Source organism: Lepisosteus platostomus, chromosome 3 (genome assembly GCF_059453375.1).
Source record: "Lepisosteus platostomus isolate fLepPlt1 chromosome 3, fLepPlt1.hap1, whole genome shotgun sequence".
NCBI lineage: Eukaryota > Metazoa > Chordata > Actinopteri > Semionotiformes > Lepisosteidae > Lepisosteus > Lepisosteus platostomus.
In genome coordinates this window covers 24,615,642-24,633,345 of record NC_142613.1, presented here as the reverse complement: position 1 = coordinate 24,633,345, position 17,704 = coordinate 24,615,642, and the positions used below count along the sequence as shown (strand labels likewise).

The 17,704-nt window shown below is 35.5% G+C and overlaps 1 protein-coding gene across 2 annotated transcripts in view; it reads left to right on the top strand.

Annotated features, from left to right (window-relative positions):
* igf2r (insulin-like growth factor 2 receptor) overlaps positions 1 to 10,929 on the top strand; it is a 100,122-nt gene extending 89,193 nt beyond the window's left edge. Inside the window, exons 43-48 of one of the 2 annotated variants that reach the window (XR_015935366.1) lie at positions 796 to 942; positions 5,536 to 5,717; positions 6,203 to 6,389; positions 8,305 to 8,490; positions 9,223 to 9,292; positions 9,532 to 9,596. Coding sequence is in view for 1 of the 2 variants with exons in the window: in XM_088625107.1 (XP_088481233.1) it covers positions 796 to 942; positions 5,536 to 5,717; positions 6,203 to 6,389; positions 8,305 to 8,457; positions 9,223 to 9,292; positions 9,532 to 9,948 (1,156 nt within the window). In the remaining variant the exon portion in view is untranslated. Of the gene's footprint in view, positions 1 to 795; positions 943 to 5,535; positions 5,718 to 6,202; positions 6,390 to 8,304; positions 8,491 to 9,222; positions 9,293 to 9,531 lie in introns of both variants that reach the window. The other variant, XM_088625107.1, reaches the window with a different exon arrangement.
* The last annotated feature ends 6,775 nt before the right edge of the window (positions 10,930 to 17,704 follow it).

The window sequence follows — 17,704 nt, the reverse complement described above, 5'->3', positions numbered from 1 at the left end:
TTCACAAATTACCAGATTGACCTGACAAATTTTACCACATTGTCATGTCAACATGACAACACCTTTGTAAATTATAAAATGTATAAATTTGAGAGCGATTCCATGCCATATTGTCCATATTGATGATACACTACAGCAGTGGTATACAAATTAGTTAATGCTTGTTCTAAATCTAAAGCAATATTTCAGCTAAGGACATATGGCAAGTATTATTTTGTTGACCTCATTCTCAATGATGTGTCAGTTGTTTACAGGATGTTTTTAATAAATACACATCTTGGCATCAAAATGTCTGGGTTGCCTCCACATTTTGCATTTGCATATTTTGGTTGTTTATATCAAATCTGCTTAAAAATAAAAAGCATGCCTTACTTGAGTTTACAGGAGATCAATGTTCATTTAGCAGAATTAATGCATTATTTTACTCTCATTTCATAAATATGGTGGGACCACGATTTGGCTAAATTGACACATTTCTAATGTAAGTATTTGTCTGGATTGAGGGACCCATTCACAGTGTAAACATCCCTAAAAGATTCTGTATTTTATCATTACGGGAACCTCATCATTCACTGAAGTATGTTAGTACTGCACTGGACACAATCTGATAGCATGCTAGGTGCATTATCCGTGAGAAAGATTAATTGGTAACGTTTTAAGATTACAATTAAAATATTACTATTAAAAAAATATTTTTATGAAGTTTAAATGGTTCTCCCAGTTTCAAGAGAAGATTCTGTAAATTGTCCCAATCACAATTGTCATATTAAATATCTTTGCTGTCCCCGTTGGCAGTCTGGATGAGAAGAACTGCGAATTCTGGCTACATTGGGAAACCCGAGCTGCCTGTGTCATGACCCAGCAGGAAGTACAGATGATAAATGGCACCATCACAATCCCAGACACAGGGGCCAGCTTCAGCCTGGGGGCTATTTACTTCAGGTAAGGCACTATACACAGTGTCCAGCACACCCAGCAGTTCTGAAGATCACCAATAGAGCCCTCCAAGAGTCAGTCAGCAAACGTCATCCTCTATATAACTGTATCATTCCATCTGTATGGATTTTACTGAATATTTTACTGCAAAAGTCTTTGAAGTAAAATATGTAAAATTGTTATTGTAGACTTGAAATCCAAACTGAAATAATCTTTTATCACAAACTGCAAAGCTAACATCAGGTGATGTCTTTGGAAACATGCTACAAGTAGTGGATGATAGATTTATACTACTGTATTGATTTAACATTGTCCTTGATGAAATTACGTTTCTTACTTTTTCTTCTGATTAAGAAAAACACAACACGATTGACCTGGGTGAATTAACTTAAACCAAAGTACAGATTTGGTGGGTCTGTTAGTCTTTCCTTTGTTTAATTATGGAATTATGAAAAGAGTTGTTGTTTTTTTTATACTGTGTGCCACATTAAGCAGAATTGCAGTATTGCATTCCAGTAAAGCATAATTTCCTCAAGCCCGTCAGATTAAGGTCATGAGAATTTAATTTACACAAAAGAGTCATTGATTCCATAAACCTTGCCTGGGTTTAATGCTGTATATAGATGCAAGTATAAATCATTTAATACAGTTGCTTGAATTGTTCTTGAGGTTCTCCAGTTAAAATGCATGTTTGGTTTTTTTACCTTTACTATGGCTGAGATTCCCTAAGCTGCAGAGCACAAATGGCTGTGTGCTGTTTATGCTCTGTGCATTTGAGGTTTACAAGAACTTTCTTAGACGTGATGCATAACACATTGCTGTGGCTTACTAAGCTCTGAGATGAGACATAGTTGTAGGTGACAACTCTGTGAGGTCTTTCTGATGCTGAACAGAATTACTTTCAGAACATGTAAGCAACAGTGTGGTCATGTGGTTGAGAGAGCCATCACAGCAATAAATGTTTTATTTTAGCTTTGTAGCTTCTGTAAGGCAATTTCATTGAATCTGTAACATACAGCTTTCACTTACAATAGGGAGATTGGGCAAAATGATGGTAGAGTATATATAGAAATACTACACCCCTTTGAATGTATTTATTTGTTGTGTCGTTGTGTCAGTGCCCCGGAATTTCTTGTTTTTAAACTTATTTTTTCTTCTTGTGTACTCCACAACTTTAATATAATGATATATTAAAAATACAATATGAAACATAATTACATAGGTTTCCACCCCACTTGGCAGAAACAGTTATACTGTGAGTTCTACCAACTTTGCACACCCCGATTTGCAATATTTGACAGTTCTTCTTTACAAACTGGTATCACTTTCCTTGGGAAACCTCAATGGACAGCCATCTTTAAAATTTGTGGCATGATTTAGAGTGGATGTATGTCAGTTCTGTGACTGACTCAAGGATTTTTATCGTTTTGATCCTTAGCCACTCTGGTGTAGATTTTGCTGCATGCTTTGGGTCTTTGTCTTGCTGAAAGGTAAACTTCCATCCTGGATTCAGCTTTCTTTGATAGGATAGCATGATTTCTTTAAGGTGTTTTTTGTATTTTGCTCGATTTGTTTTTGCTTTTAGCGCTCATCCCCGCTGATAAGAAACATCCTCTAAAACAAAGTGATTTTTAAAATTAGTTAAGGTGGTCATAATATACGTAAGGCAACAATAGAAGAAGGAAGGAGCCATCAGTCAAGAAAGCCTGTAGCCATGTGGCAAAAAGTTCTAAGGTTTTAATAAGTTAAAATGAAAACTTTTGGCCTTATCAATTACATATTGTCAATTTTGGCATATTGGTCCAAACAACACAGCACATCATCCAAAGAACAGCATCCTTACTGTGAAGCAGGATGGTAGCAGGATCAGGTTAATGCATTTTAAATCCAAGTTATAAGGCAACAAAAAGTGAATATTTTGAAAGGGGTGTAGACTTTCCATAGGCATTGCACATATCATGTGTAAAGTGATGTTTTTTCTTAATACAGTGGGGGTAAAATATAATAAGCCTATGGCATAAGTTGAAGCATATTTCAATATGAAAGATAATTTTTATATAGTTTGTCTTGTACAGTGGGCGTAGAAAGTATTAGCTCCCATTGTATTTTGCCACATTTTGTTGTGTTACAACCGGGAAACTCGATAGACTTAAGTATTTTTGTCCCTTTTGATCCATATAGAATCCTTTCTAATATCAATGTGTTTAAAAGTTTGGCGCTAAAAACATAAATTAGTTCAAAAGAAAAACCCTAGAAAGGTATTTACCACCTTAATAATAATAAGCAATAATAAGCTCTGCCTCCACCAGTTGCCTTCAGAATTTGCACAATATGCTGATTGGAATCCCTTTGTGTGCAGCTAAAGTGGTTAACCATTCAGATTGAAACACATCTTTCTTTGTACATCTAAATACCCCTGTCTGTGTGAGTTGCCACCACATTGTAAAGTTGTGGACAGTTGCATAGACATTGTACAGTTATGGACAGACAAGTCAGGTGAGGGATATGAAAGGATTTCAATGGTACTGGTTATCCCAGGGAGCACTGTTAAATCAATTATCAGGAAGTGGAGGACATCTAAAACTCAGAATCTTCAACGACCAGGTCATGCTCCAAAACTCAGCAGGCGGGTAAGAAGGACGTTTTTCAGAGAATCAGTCAACAGGTCGAAAACCCTCAAAAACCTATGATGTCTCATAATTGAGATGGTAGAAACTATGAGTGAGTCAACAATACCTCAGGTACTCTGTAAATCTGGGCTGTGTGGTAGAGTGGTGAAGAGGAAGCCATATTTGAAAAAAGCTTATATAAAGTCCCTCCTTAAATATGCAAAAAAATACATAGGAAACAATACTGAAAAAAAAACGTAGTCTAGTGAGACAAAAATTGAGTTATTCGCCCTTAATGCTAAGCGTTTTGTCTTGTGAAAGAAGAACACTGCTCATCACTCACAAAACACCATTTCCACATTGAAGCTTTGGCAGCAGTAAGGCAGCGTAATATTGTGGAGTTCCTTTTCATCAGCAAGAACTTGTTGGCTTGTCAAAATAGAGGGCAAAATATAAAACATGCAGATCCTGGAACACAACTAAGAACAGTCTGCAAAAGATCTGCAACTGGGATGGAAATTCAGATTTCAACAGGACAGTGACCACAAACACAAAGACAAAGCAATCCTTGAGTAGCTTAAACTGAAGAAGGTGGAAGTGCATAAGTGGCCCAATCTAAGTCCAGAGTTAAATCCCATTAAAATCTGTAAATCTGTGGTGTGACGATCACTGTACACCACCGCTCCCCCAGTACCCTGCAACAGCTGGAGCAATTTTGCAAGGAAGAGTGAGTGAAAATTAAACCCACAAGATGTGAAAAGCTGGTTAAATCATGCTGCAAAAGGGGGAGAAACTAAGTATTAAATTCTTAAAGTCTTAGAGGGGTGAATACTTATTCTGATGAGTTTTCTATTTTTTTTGTGTACAATAAAAACGATTGTCCCATCAAAATTTTAAGTATCTTTTGTTAGTCGTTCAAAACTACCCTATTCAAATTGTTTTGAATTTGAGGAGATAACATGGCAAAATGTGGTAGAGGTCTAAAAGGGGTCAATACCTTCCACATCCAATGTTTATTTACAAGGATTTTTTTATGCTCATGTACACTAACAGTGTTTGTGGCAATATACAGGGTAAAACAAAAAAAAAAGTCACCACTAACAAAAAATTATAAAAATAACATTGAATCGAAATAAAGAGAGGGAAAAATATGGATTTCTCAGACTGGCATAGTGAATTCCAGAGTAATGGAGCACGGTATCTGAAAGTACGTGGCCCGAGTTGCTTGTATCTATAAGAAAGTACTGCTAGAAGGAGTGCCTCAGCAGAGTGTAAAACCCTGCTGGGTACATAGGCAGTAATGAGATGTGCTATGAATATGTGTAGGACTTCATATGTTAACAATAAAAAAATTTAATTGAATGAACTGGGTAATGGGTAGCCAGTGAAGATGCCGGAATTGAGGTGATATGGTCGTGGAACCTTGAACACATTAAAAGTTTAACAGAATTTTGGACCATCTGAAGTTTGTGTAAGTAGAAGAAGGGAGACCTTCTAAGGCTATTACAGTAATCTAGTCAGTAAGGAACAAATCAGGATTTCTACAGCAGTATTAATCAAGAAGAGACCAAATGCAGATAATGTTTCTAAGGTGAAAGTAAGTCTCTCTCTCTCTCTCTCTCTCTCTCTCTCTCTCTCTCTCTCTCTCTCTAATTACTTCAGATTTTCCTTGACTTTGAATATTCCACTTATTATTTATTATACAATTATACATTCCTAAACAGAAAGATAAAAAATGACATCTATAATTCTTACAGTTACGTTACTAGAACAAAATTAACCTTGATCAATTTAAAAAATACCATTATATATACAATAGAGTACATGTGTATCATACATAATCAGAAGTATATAAAATCTCATACTGTATATATTTTCATGTACTGTATGTTGTTCACACCTACAGAAAATGCATTGCTTGACAACAGTTACATAAATTATTTTGAACATGTTTTAATTACAGTATTCTGAAAATGTTTTTGTTCACCAGGATGCACACAGCATATGGAGACATAAGATCCAATGGAGATAAGTACATCTATAATATCCAGCTGTCTGGGATTACAGACACATCCTCTGGTTGTTTAGGAGCCAATATTTGCCAAGTAAAGGTCAGTGGAGAATACAAAAGGAAAATTGGACACTCCAGCTCAGCCAAATACTATGTTAAAGGTAAACCCAAACATATTTTATTAAACTAGGCATATTCATTTTAAAGGTAGTAATTACAGTAAATCCAGCATCTGGAATTTTGTGGAAAAGTGAACTGTGTAAATGAAAACTATGGTTGTCACAGCTGTTAATAATCACTTTACTTTATTGTTAATTTTACTTACGGATGCCAGTAGGTCACTAAATGGAAAAACAGCAAATTGACACATGAACATGGCCTGATGTAAAATAGACTTGAACAGTCCAGTTTTGAGAGATAAATGTTAATTGATATAAATGTAAACTGGATTAAAATATAAGCGTATGCCCTTTTTGATTATACTCAACAGTCAATGTAATGTCAACATCAAACTCATAAACAGCTTAGCTCTTTCACATTTCACAAAATGCAAGGTTGTAGATTAAATTTGTAGATAAAACCGAGAAGTGTGTAAATAAAAAAATTAATCAATAAACACTAAAGTAAATATTGTTTGCTTTTCTAGATGGAAACTTAGATGTGGTGATCCCCTCAGATTCTCTCTGTGGCCGGGATAAATCCAAAAATGTGTCCTCCACCATTATGTTCCAGTGTAACCCATCAGTAGGTGAAGGGATCCCAGAATTTCTCCTAGAAGCAGACGACTGTCAGTACCTCTTTCATTGGCACACATCTGTTGTGTGTGATCTTGTGTAAGTTACAGAGGTGTCTACACATAAGTCTGTTACAAAAAATGCATTTAAACCTTTTCATTCCTGTCTCAAAGCTAAATAAAAGAATAAGATACGTCTGTTCTTATGAACTCTACTTTTACTCATAATATATGGTCAGTACTATATTAGATTGGCCAAAGTTCAGGATAAGTATCTCAAAGTGTTGCATATGAGTGGCCTTGCAAAAGGGACTATTCTTGAAGTGCATCAGCCTATGGAAGAAATTTATTTGAACAATAAATCTATTTCTCCCCAATTAACTTATTAAGTTGTGATTTCTGTGTGAATTAATGGCAATAAATTGAAACTTCATTTATTGAAACTTTACAAATTTTTAAAATGTCTAACAATTCTGAGTAATTCAAATGGGTATTAAGAAATCAGAATTACAGTGAGGATAACTAGAAAGAATTTTGTTTTGAAAAAATATTATGCTCGATTAATATATCCCTTTACACATGCCACATGACAGAAGCAGTGAGCATTGACAAAATACCATTACGTGCATCTGGCCTCCCATCGTTCCATGTGTGGAGAGGCAACATTAAAATAGAGCTTTTTCCCTTCCCACGCTTAATGGCTTGAAAGCCTAGGTATTTCTCACTAGGTTGCTCTGGGGACTATAATAAATGGTTAGAAGTTTAATTGGGCTGTTGAGCACGAAGAAATCATTGATTAGGCTCTGAATTAAACATCTTTTGTCTCCGCAAGAACAGTATTTTTCTGTGTGGAATTGTAAGCTTTGCATTTCAAGCAGTTCATTTCTGGCTCCATCTCTTCAACTTCCTGAAGTGGTTTTCTCTTTATATTGTTATTATAAATGAGGTGCTGTTCTCAATTGAGTCTTCAATCTCAAAGAAACTCTTAACGTTCAAAGCAGATAACAAACACTGATGTACTTGGGAAACCAACACTGATCAGGGAACGGATCCTGCTTTTTTGCTTTTGGGTCCTCCTGTCTTGCAAATGAAAATGAAAGACAAACCAAAATCAAAACTTAATGAACAGTTTCAAATACCATATCAAAACAAAATTAAGTTAAACTGTTACTCAAAATCTATAATTTCTTATTTGAATAATTGCCTGTTTATACTCAAATGTATTTCTGTCATCTGGGTTAATTTGGGCTGTAACTTGTAAAGCAATTGTCCTGTAATCCTTGGCAAATTTATACTATGTAGTGAGCGTAGATATTACTGGCACTACAAAGTTTTTTTTCTCCCCCCACCCTCCACTAACAACCTAATTTTAACATGTGCCAAATTCTAACCCAGGATCTAACCTTAACGTGTTTTTGGTTTAACCAATGATACAATTCAAAAAGTATACATGGACCATAGTTTATCAATGTATTTATTGTTTTAAATGAATTGTAACATTAATTGATTAACAGAGTTCTTTTGAGCTTTATACTTCAGTGTTTGCTAATGAGTAGAACATGGCAATAATTTAAGAAATATATAAAGTATATCAGTGTTTACTGAAGTGTTCTGGAATAGAGTGCTGTAAGACTTTTCCCCTTTTCTAACTCTGACCTATCAAATATTCTCATCTGTTAGGTGGTATGTTAATATCTAGGCATATTTATTTTTCAAAAACATTTACATCAGTTTTTAAAAACAAAACAACAAGGGAGCAAAGTGAAGAAGTTTTAAGAATGTCAGAAGAAGGTGTAAGAAGGAGCTTAATAGAAAACTGTATTTGAACATGCTTCTTAATTTGCATCAATACTACTGTTCTCTATGCAGAATATTATCATGTACACCTTCAGCCTGTGATTCAAGGCACACTTTTCCTTTTGTCATCAAAGTAGATTATTTTTCAAAAATGATCTGCTTTGGTAGATCTATTTTGGTATGGAGTTTGTAATTATTTTCTTGACCCTTTCTCACAGTGCTGTGATGGATAGTGGCAAAAATGACAAGAGTGACAGTGGGCTTATAGGTCTGTCTGGAAGAAGTCAGGCAGTGGGAGCTGTGCTGAGTGTGCTGTTGGTAGTGCTCACAGCTTGTCTCCTCATCCTGCTACTATACAAACGGGAAAGGAGGTAAGACAGCAGAGAACATGGAGTGCAATTCAGGTATTAGTTCGTGTACCATAACGTTTGTAGTCATGTGCATGTGCCCTTTGATTTAGCAGAATGAATTCTGTAACCATCCCTTAGACCAAGCTTGGCTATTTTATAGTGATTTTTTAATAATGATCCACTTCTTAGAACAAAAGAAGCTGTATTGGATTGTTTCACCATAAATTGCAGTGTGCACACTGGTATTGTTTGCATGGATCCTGGAACTGGTTAAAGTCTCAGTGCACAGGCAGACCAGCACTCCATTCTAATACGTCTGTGCAGCAATAAGTATGGGTCATGTATGTCTCACTCTAGTCTCAAAGAATATAATTTATACTGAGTGGTCCTCCCTTTTGTGTTAGCTGTATACGTCAGTTTGTTTTGCTAAAATCGTTAGTAGGTTATTTTCTTACTTATTATTTTACCCTGTCGGTATCTTTCAAAGCACTTTAAAAAAATTAATCCAGCTATATATTCAATATAGGTAATTTATCTTACACCTAAAGGTATTTTGCCACAGGCTCAGTGCAGCTAATTTAAAGCATTAATAAGGTTAGAGGGCTTTGTGTTTGGCAGTAGATACTGTGATGTTGTTTTTAAATATTTTTAGATTGGGTTTTAATTCAGGACTTATTAATGTCCTGATTCATTTTGTGTTCTTGTTATTTCATCCTATGCTTTATTGAAGAAATATGAAATATGAAAAAAGTATTTTGTGTCTGTAATAAGTTTAATTTTTTGTAGGGAACTGGTTCTGCAGAAGGTGACTGGGTGCTGCAGAAGAGGAGGGAATATTTCCTATAAATATTCAAAGGTAGATGATAGTTTTGAAAAGTTTACTAAGTATGTTTAAGAAATATAAAAAACAAATGGTGCTGTTAGTGTCATTTTCTTGTATACTAAATATTTTTAAGTTCAATTCTTTAGAAAAAAAAAGGAAAGTTTGTGACTTTAAGTGTTTGTTCCCAAAGAGGACATTTGGTAGGAGGGATAAATCTGGATAATTTGTTGAAGATTGTAGGTGTCTTACTCTGCTCGATTTTCTCTTGACAGATAAGTACAGAAGAAGATGGGGCAGAGGATGAAACTGAGTGGCTGATGGAAGAAGTTGCCACACCCGACTCCTTGTCTCGAGTAGCAAAGGAGTGCCAGGAGAATGGGCACATCACCACTAAGCCTGTCAATGCAGATGCCTTCAGTGCATTCCCTCTTGATGAGCAGGACAGTGAGGATGAGGTGCTGACAGTTCCAGGAGTGCGCATCCAGTCTAGCCAGCCAAGTCTTGAGTGGCAAAATGGCAAGGCTAGCCCAAAAAGGCCTTTGCTAGAGCAGGAGAGCGATGATGACCTAGTGGAATTTCTTGGAGAGAAAAAAACCCGGCCTAAATGCAAAGGGAAGACACAAAGGAAGAGAGCAGAGAACCTTACCTCCTTCCATGATGACAGTGATGAAGACCTGTTGAAGGTGTGATGCCTTCCTTGATACCAAACTCCTGCCTGAACTAAGTTCATCAGAACAGCTCTGACTGAATGTTTCTATAATAATCCACCATTTTCTAAAAAGGGAAAATATTGGTTTACGGTTTTAAATAACTTTTTGTTTCCTTGATCAGTTCCTGATGATACCCAAAATGATTTTCATGGATGTTTTTTAATATGATTTTTTTCAGTTCTGAGTTTATTTTTCTAAATTTGTTTTTCAGAATGCTCTCAACATTGTTAATTATGTTTTTTAGGACTTCTCTTCCAATCACAGTCAGACTCCTATTATGAAAGACTAGGTACTCTGTGCTTTAGGTTAAAATATACAACATGAAAGTGCTTCAGGCCCTAAACCTATTGAAGATGCTAAAAACCCACTTTTTGCAAAAAAAAAATTGTGGAGACTTCATTGAGACTGTTGAAGGTGTTGCTTGTCATTATTTTGGGTGAGTTACACTGACATGAAATGACAGTGCTGTCACCTTGAGGTACTATATGACCTCTGAGAGAGTACTGAAATGCTAAGAATGCATTGTGTTCTGTTTTTTGTAATATAGTATGTTAATTTAAATATTGACAATGTTGTACATAACAGCACATCAAATCTGATAAGACCCACCACTGGCACATGCAGTTTTTTTAAGGTTCCTGTGGCATGTGGGTTATCCGTTTCTTAAAAGCTCACAACATCCATTAGATTGACCATATAAGTTAGAGGATAGGGAATTCGGGAGGAAGGTGCCACCTTCTATACCTCTTATAATTGTAATCTAAAATGATTATTTCTGGATTTCTAGAGGCTTAAGAACAGTTTCTTTCACTTTGCCAAAATCATTTGTATGCTTTTATACAATTAAGGCTTGCCCCAAGTTTAATTTTAATCAAACCAGTGCCATTGAAGAGTGTATTTCAAAGCTAGAGGCCCCTTTTCAGCCTTTCTCAGCAGTATCAGCAGTATTAATCTGAGGCTTTATCATCTTTAACATCACCTGTTCCAAGATCACATTTCATGTTAGTTTTGCTTTCGCATGCCATTTAGTTTAATGAATCATAATTTTAACCAGTGATTACCTGTAGTTTTTCAAATATTCTCTACAGTATATGTTATGGTTTGCTATGGTGAATTCATTGCTTTTTAGAACAGGTTGGGCAACACCCATACCATTTTTTCCACATTTTAAATTAATGAAACATTACTTAATGCATCAGTTGTAAGACACATTCCAAGTTGTGATGTAAAACACATTAAACTGTGCTTCTGATATTTCACTTTTGGTTCTTTGAAAATGAAGCATTGAATGATTTTAAAATGCTTTTACTGCATTGGATTTGATTACTGCAGTAAAATGTTAGATATGCTGTTAATTCTGGTACTCAAAGCTAATTGTCCTCCAGTGTTATAGATAAAGCTGACTGCTCATTCTAATTTTTTGACATTCTAGAACATCTGCCAAAGTCTCCTTTTCTTTGTTTTGAGAAAGTTGGATATTTGAGAAACCAAATATTCAGTGCTTAAACTTGATGATTGCAGTATGTCAGCATGCACTTTCAGAAATTTTCAAAGCTTATCGCTTCTTTGGTTGTTTTTCAACATACAGTACTTTTAGAAATACATTTCCTAAAATTTTAAAAAGTGAAGCAAGTTTGGCACTGGAAAAAACTTGAAAATTAACCTATGTATTTATGCAAGTTTCAGACAGCTGCACATTATAATATGGTTATTGAAGATTATGTTTATTGAAAGAGTTTCTGTGGTTTAGCTGAGTAAGAGCTGTTAGTGTTTATTACTGTTCAAGACAAGAGAGGTCATGAGTGGGATATGTACATTTTCCAGATGTGCCTGAAAATGCAAAGCAAGTACTATTTAATAAATGTGGCTGTAGGACATTATTTCAGTTTCCAGTTCAAAACTAAATTTTGTAGTGATTTATATTTGCTTTTTTTTCCACATAGACTAACCACAGTCAATGTGGAATTTCCCACTGATCTACAAATGCACGCACATGCATACAGTAAATGTATATCATACACTAGCTAAAAGGATGCAAATACACTTTGAAGGATCTACATTTTGATGTTTTTTTCAAGGAACATACACAACACTGGCAGGCTGTGGTTAATACCAGAGGTTTAATCTTTCCTCAGACAGCTCAGACATGCATCTGTTGTTTTAGGAATGTGATCAATATTCCGGTGTGGCAAGATATAGGATGCCCCTTTTAGGTACAGACACTGAAAGGAATTCTTTAATTGTGATGCTTTTCTTTGCAGGGGCTATTCTTAAATTACACATGATCTGTTAGTCTTATCTCTGTTGATTGGCCAAACTCTTGAAAAGGTGTGATGCTCTAGCATCCATTATTCATAAGACCTGGTTTTTGGGTTAATGGTTATTTGATGGTCTGCAAATGAATAGCAATTTCTGCATAGTTTGTCAAAATTCTCCAAAGGGGAGTTTCAGCTCATGTATGTCAGTGAAAGTCATAGTTTTGTGAAAGGTTTCCAATCTTAAATCACCTGTGAATCATACTGTATATAAAGAAAAAAAATAAGTATAATCACAATTCTGCCATTACACATTAGTGAGTTAGTCTTAGTGAGAACAAACACTGAACAAGCCGTTACACTGAACAGACATAGCCTCTCAACGAATTGCTACAAGTTGTTAGAAATGGAATAGAATCTTACAAATATAAGAACTCCTGATGCCTTGGCTGAGAATGGCAACACAGGTATTTGCCCCACTAATCACCTTTTTTTTAATTTATCTTTCTATGGTTCTGGGATGAATAGGTGCACAAATATATACAGTACATTGTACTAGGTTTCCAATTATGTTATTGAAGAAATGAAAGAAATTGTACTAGTATGTGTAATTAATGCCAGTGACTGGAGGAGTTCATGTAGCTCCGAGTAATAGGTTATTTGGGAAAGAGACCATTCACCTGCTTCCTTAGCTAGATTTCTAAGGAGAGCACTTCTCACATTCAGACCCACTTCTGGTGGCAGTAGTATCACTACTCCTTACAATAAGCGTGCTCCTCTGCTGAATGCTCCAAAGCTTGAGGGCTTGGTATATTACTGATGGTAATTAAGGAAAATAAAGCTTTGAACCCTCTTTTTGTTGTATTTTTTTTTCTTCTGGTATTGGGTTCTAGAGAGTTAGAATCTATTTTTACCAAATTGTTTTACCGGTACTGCTTTTTTGTGTGTTTCCTATTTAAGAATTGATTGAGTTGATGTAAAATAAAGTATTGCATTATTTCAATAAAATATCAACCTTCATGTTCTAAATGTTTATTTCTCATTTTTGAAGGGAGACAAATACGAACAAATTCCAATTAAAATGTGTGTTCTTATTTCTGGCCAGAAGCTTTTCCCAGCCAGATTCTCATTTTCTTAATGGAAATTAAACATGTGGTCGAAGCTTTGTTTAAATTCAATAAAAAACGTAATTCCTTCATAGCAGTAAAAACACAATGAATGTGTATAATAAGTGTATAATTTAATTTGGTCTTTAAAAATCAAGCAAAAATAAAGTTTTCCTGTTCCAGAGCCACAGATGTTATGATACCACAAGACAAGCAGCTTGAGCAAAATGGACAATAGAAAGTAACTGGTTCTTAAGAGAGGCTCTTTCCCTATTATCACTAAGAACTGGCACAGATATATTGAAACCTACTGGGGATATTGTGTGGCTGTTGTGAACACTTCAGGCAGCAGAGATAACCATTGTTACGGTCAGTACTCTCCACTTAATCACCAAGAATACAGAAACTCAATATTGTGATATATGATTAAAAAAACTAGTGTGTATATTATGTATAACTACTCTATATACAGTATACTTAAGATCTTGTAACCAACAATATTTCAGTGAACAATTCTTAGGAAAAAAATGCATACATTTGCATACCCTTTATAAAGGAGGTTGTAACTATATTCAGATTTAACCAATCCCATTCCAAATCATGTACAAAGGTAATTTGCCTTTACCTGACATGAACTGAATTAATTCTGATTAGACCTAAATAAAATCTATTCCTGTATGACTTCCCTGAAGGCTTCTTGATTGCATAGTGCAGAGATAACCATGGTCCACAGATCTACAGGATCTTATTGTTGAAAGGCACAGATCAGGAGAGGGATATATAAAATAATCTCGAAGGCATTACATATATAATGGAAGTGGAGACCATCATTAAGAAGTGGAGGAAATATGGCACCACCAGGACATTGCAAAGATCAGGGAATTTATCCCTACATATTACAACCATTTCACATATTCTCCAAAAGTTTTACCTGTGGGGTAGGGTGGCAAGACAAAAGTCATTTCCCATAAAAGTTATTCTCCTAAATAACAGTTGGCTGTAAAGCCTTTAGTTACAGTGCCGCTAGTTTATGGAACAGTCTCCCACCGCAGATACCAATTCAATCTCAGTATTCAAATCCAAACTGAAGACCTATTACTGAAGACCTATTGCTCCAGCCTAGCCTACTCACACCTTACTTTATCTCCTGCTGCATCCATGGCTGCTGGTGCTGCTGTACATGCCATTGTGTGTCTCTATGTCGGCCCACCAGGTAGATACATCTGTTCTAACCAAACTATCCTATTCTCCTCCCCACATGTCCGGATGGTGCCCGGGCTGGGTACCATCTGAGTTGGATGCTGCATCACTGCATCAGCTGATGTGTGGTGAGCATTCTGGCGCACTGTGGCTGCAGTCTCATCATCCAGGTGGATGCTGCACATTGGTGGGGGTGGAGGGGAGTCCCCGTTACCTGTAAAGCGCTTTGAGTGGAGTGTCCAGAAAAGCGCTATGTGTAAGCAATTATTATTATTATTATTATTATTATTATTATTATTATTATTATTATTATTATTATTATCACTGCCATGGATCCAAGAGGGACATCGTGGATATACAGTAGCTATAATTTAGGAGGAATTTACTGGTCTACAGAGATCTCCATGGAGTACTAACACAGAAGACATGATGTATGGTTTGGATTAATACCTTCATTGTTTCCTTTTTTAAAATTGTATAATGTATATAATATAATGCCCAAAGGGGTTGGGCAACCAGTTGACCTTGGACACTTAGAGGTTTTTTTTCTCCTTACTAAGGAGGTTTTTGGTTCCTCTCCTCCATTGTCTTCTGGTCTTCTGTTCTGTATTGACAAAATGTTTCGTCAATTGTATTGAAAAGCGCTTTGGGGCAACCTTGTTGTGAAAGGCGCTATATAAAAATAAATTGAATTGAATTGAATAAAAAAACAACAACCAAACTCGTAAACATTTTGCAAGAAGACACATTCAATCTCCCAGTCTCACACCATGTGGGAAAATGCCTTATGGTCTGATGAGATCAAGGTAAACTTCTTGGCCTTAATCCCAAAAAAGATATGTTTGGTGCAAAGCCACACAGCTAATCACCCAAAGAACACTCTACCTACTGTCAATCATAATAGTGACAGCATCATGATTGTGGCTGGTTCTCTTCAGTGAGAACAGGGGCTATAGTCAGGATAGAGGGGAAAGTGAATACAGTAGGTCCAAATATCAAGATATTTTGGTACAAAATCTGCTGCCTTCTGCCAGAAAGCTGAAGTTAAAGAATAATTTCATCTTTCAACACAATAATGATCCAAAGCACACAGTAAACTCAACCAAGAAATGGCTTAGAAAAAGGAAGATCAATATCCTGGAATGGCCCAGTCAGAGTCTGGACCTCAGTCCTATAGAAGATATGTTGACTGACCTAAAGAGGGCTGTGCACAGGAGATCTCCTCACAATTTGACTGAGCTTAAACTCTTCTGCATCCAGGTGTGCTAAATTGATAGAGACCTATCCAAACAGACTTACTGCTGTAATCAAAGCAGAAGGTGCTTGCACAAAGTATTAGTTAAATGGTGTGCACACTTATGCAACCAAGGCATTGAGAGTTTTTTATTTTTATTTATTTTTTTACTTAAAATGATCCATTTGCTTTTCACTTAAAATTGTTGGTTACAAGATCTTAATAAAGGAGAAAAAAAGATATGACAATTTGTCTTGATTTCAATGTTTTTCAACAACAAAACCTGGAATTAGATAGATAGATAATACTTTATTAATCCCGTAGGGAAATTGATGTGTTACAGCAGTCCAGCCCAAGACAAGCAAAGCGCAGACATCAGAATAGTTATAAAACAAAAGGCAACAAAATAAATAAAAATAAATAAATAAATTGTGAAACTTATAGAGTTTGTAGACTTTTGATATCTGCTGCTTCGTTTTACATTATAGGTTTCATTATGTTTTAAAAAAGCCAACTGAGGTAAGCTATAATCTGGCATGTACAAAACAATTACCCATAGAAAAATACTTCCAAAGTTAGGTCCTCTGTAAATTAAGTTCACTAGCAATCTCTTAATTTAGACTACTCCTCTAAACAAGTAGTGGTTAGGGTTCCCAACCCATAATTATAATTGCACTGCTGCTTTATGTAGCTGTGTAAATGGATAGAAATATACAGTAAGTCACTTTGAATAAAACTATCAATCAAATAGATTAATAATAGCAGGTCTCATATGGTGGGAATCACATACACCTAGGTATTCAAATAAAGATAAAACATCTGGGTTTGGCATATGGAGTGCAAAACACATCAACCAAGGAAATATTTTGAACTCCCTTTTCTGCCGCACCTTATCTAAATTTACCTCATTGTTATATTGCCTGAAAAACAATTAAATAAAAAATTGATAAAGGAACACAAAGGACTCCTCTATTAGTGAGGCAGCATAAACATTCACTGTGTAATAGAAAGTACAGAGCTCAGAATATAATCTGAAAATGAACATAAAGAGGGCAAAAATATTCGAATTAAAAACATTCAGAAATATCAGAAACATTTACAGAAATAAAGTAATGAATGCTATTGAGTCATACAACTGAACGATGCATGTAGGAAACCACCAAGTTCTGGATAGCCAAGTAAAATATTTGTAGAGGCAGGTGATTATTTGCAAGGTATATAAATCTCTGCAAATTCAATTGGACCTCTAGATCAATCAAACCAGCCAAATCAGTCCACCTCAAAATTAAAAGAGAAACAGTTCAATGAGACCTGAAGAAGTAGGGTATCAACAGATGTTGATCAAGGTACAAGGCTCTTCTCAATATTGCTGACATCATACCTGCTATCATGTAACCATCTATCATGTTATGGACCTACTTTATCTTTTAAGAGACAAAATCCTTAAAGAAAATAATATTTATGCACGCCAGCAGTTCACAGCATACAGCATATAGCCAAATCAATAACAGCAATCCATAGTTACTTTACCTGCATCATATTACCATTAAGTGTAGAAACTTCAAAGATAAGTAGCAAAAGTACATTATGTATTTAGACCTGCTTCCGTTTGACAATGTAAGTACAAATCTCACAGAAGTTACTGACAATTAATCTAAACTTGCAACAAAAAAAGCCTTTAAATTCTGTAACAGAAGCCAGAATGAAGGCTGGCACAGCAGCTAAGAATTTCGCCATGTACAGAACCAGTTTGCATCTAACCTTGTATTTCTTTTGCTATTTACTATTTTCTATATAATAATGCTATCGTTTGATAGTCTTGGCCACAGCAGTTACTGACACTTGCAAAGTTCTTGCAATTTGTCTTAATGATTGACCTTCATTTCTTGAAGTAATTATAGTCTTCAAGACTATAATTTACAGTTTAAAGCACAGATAAT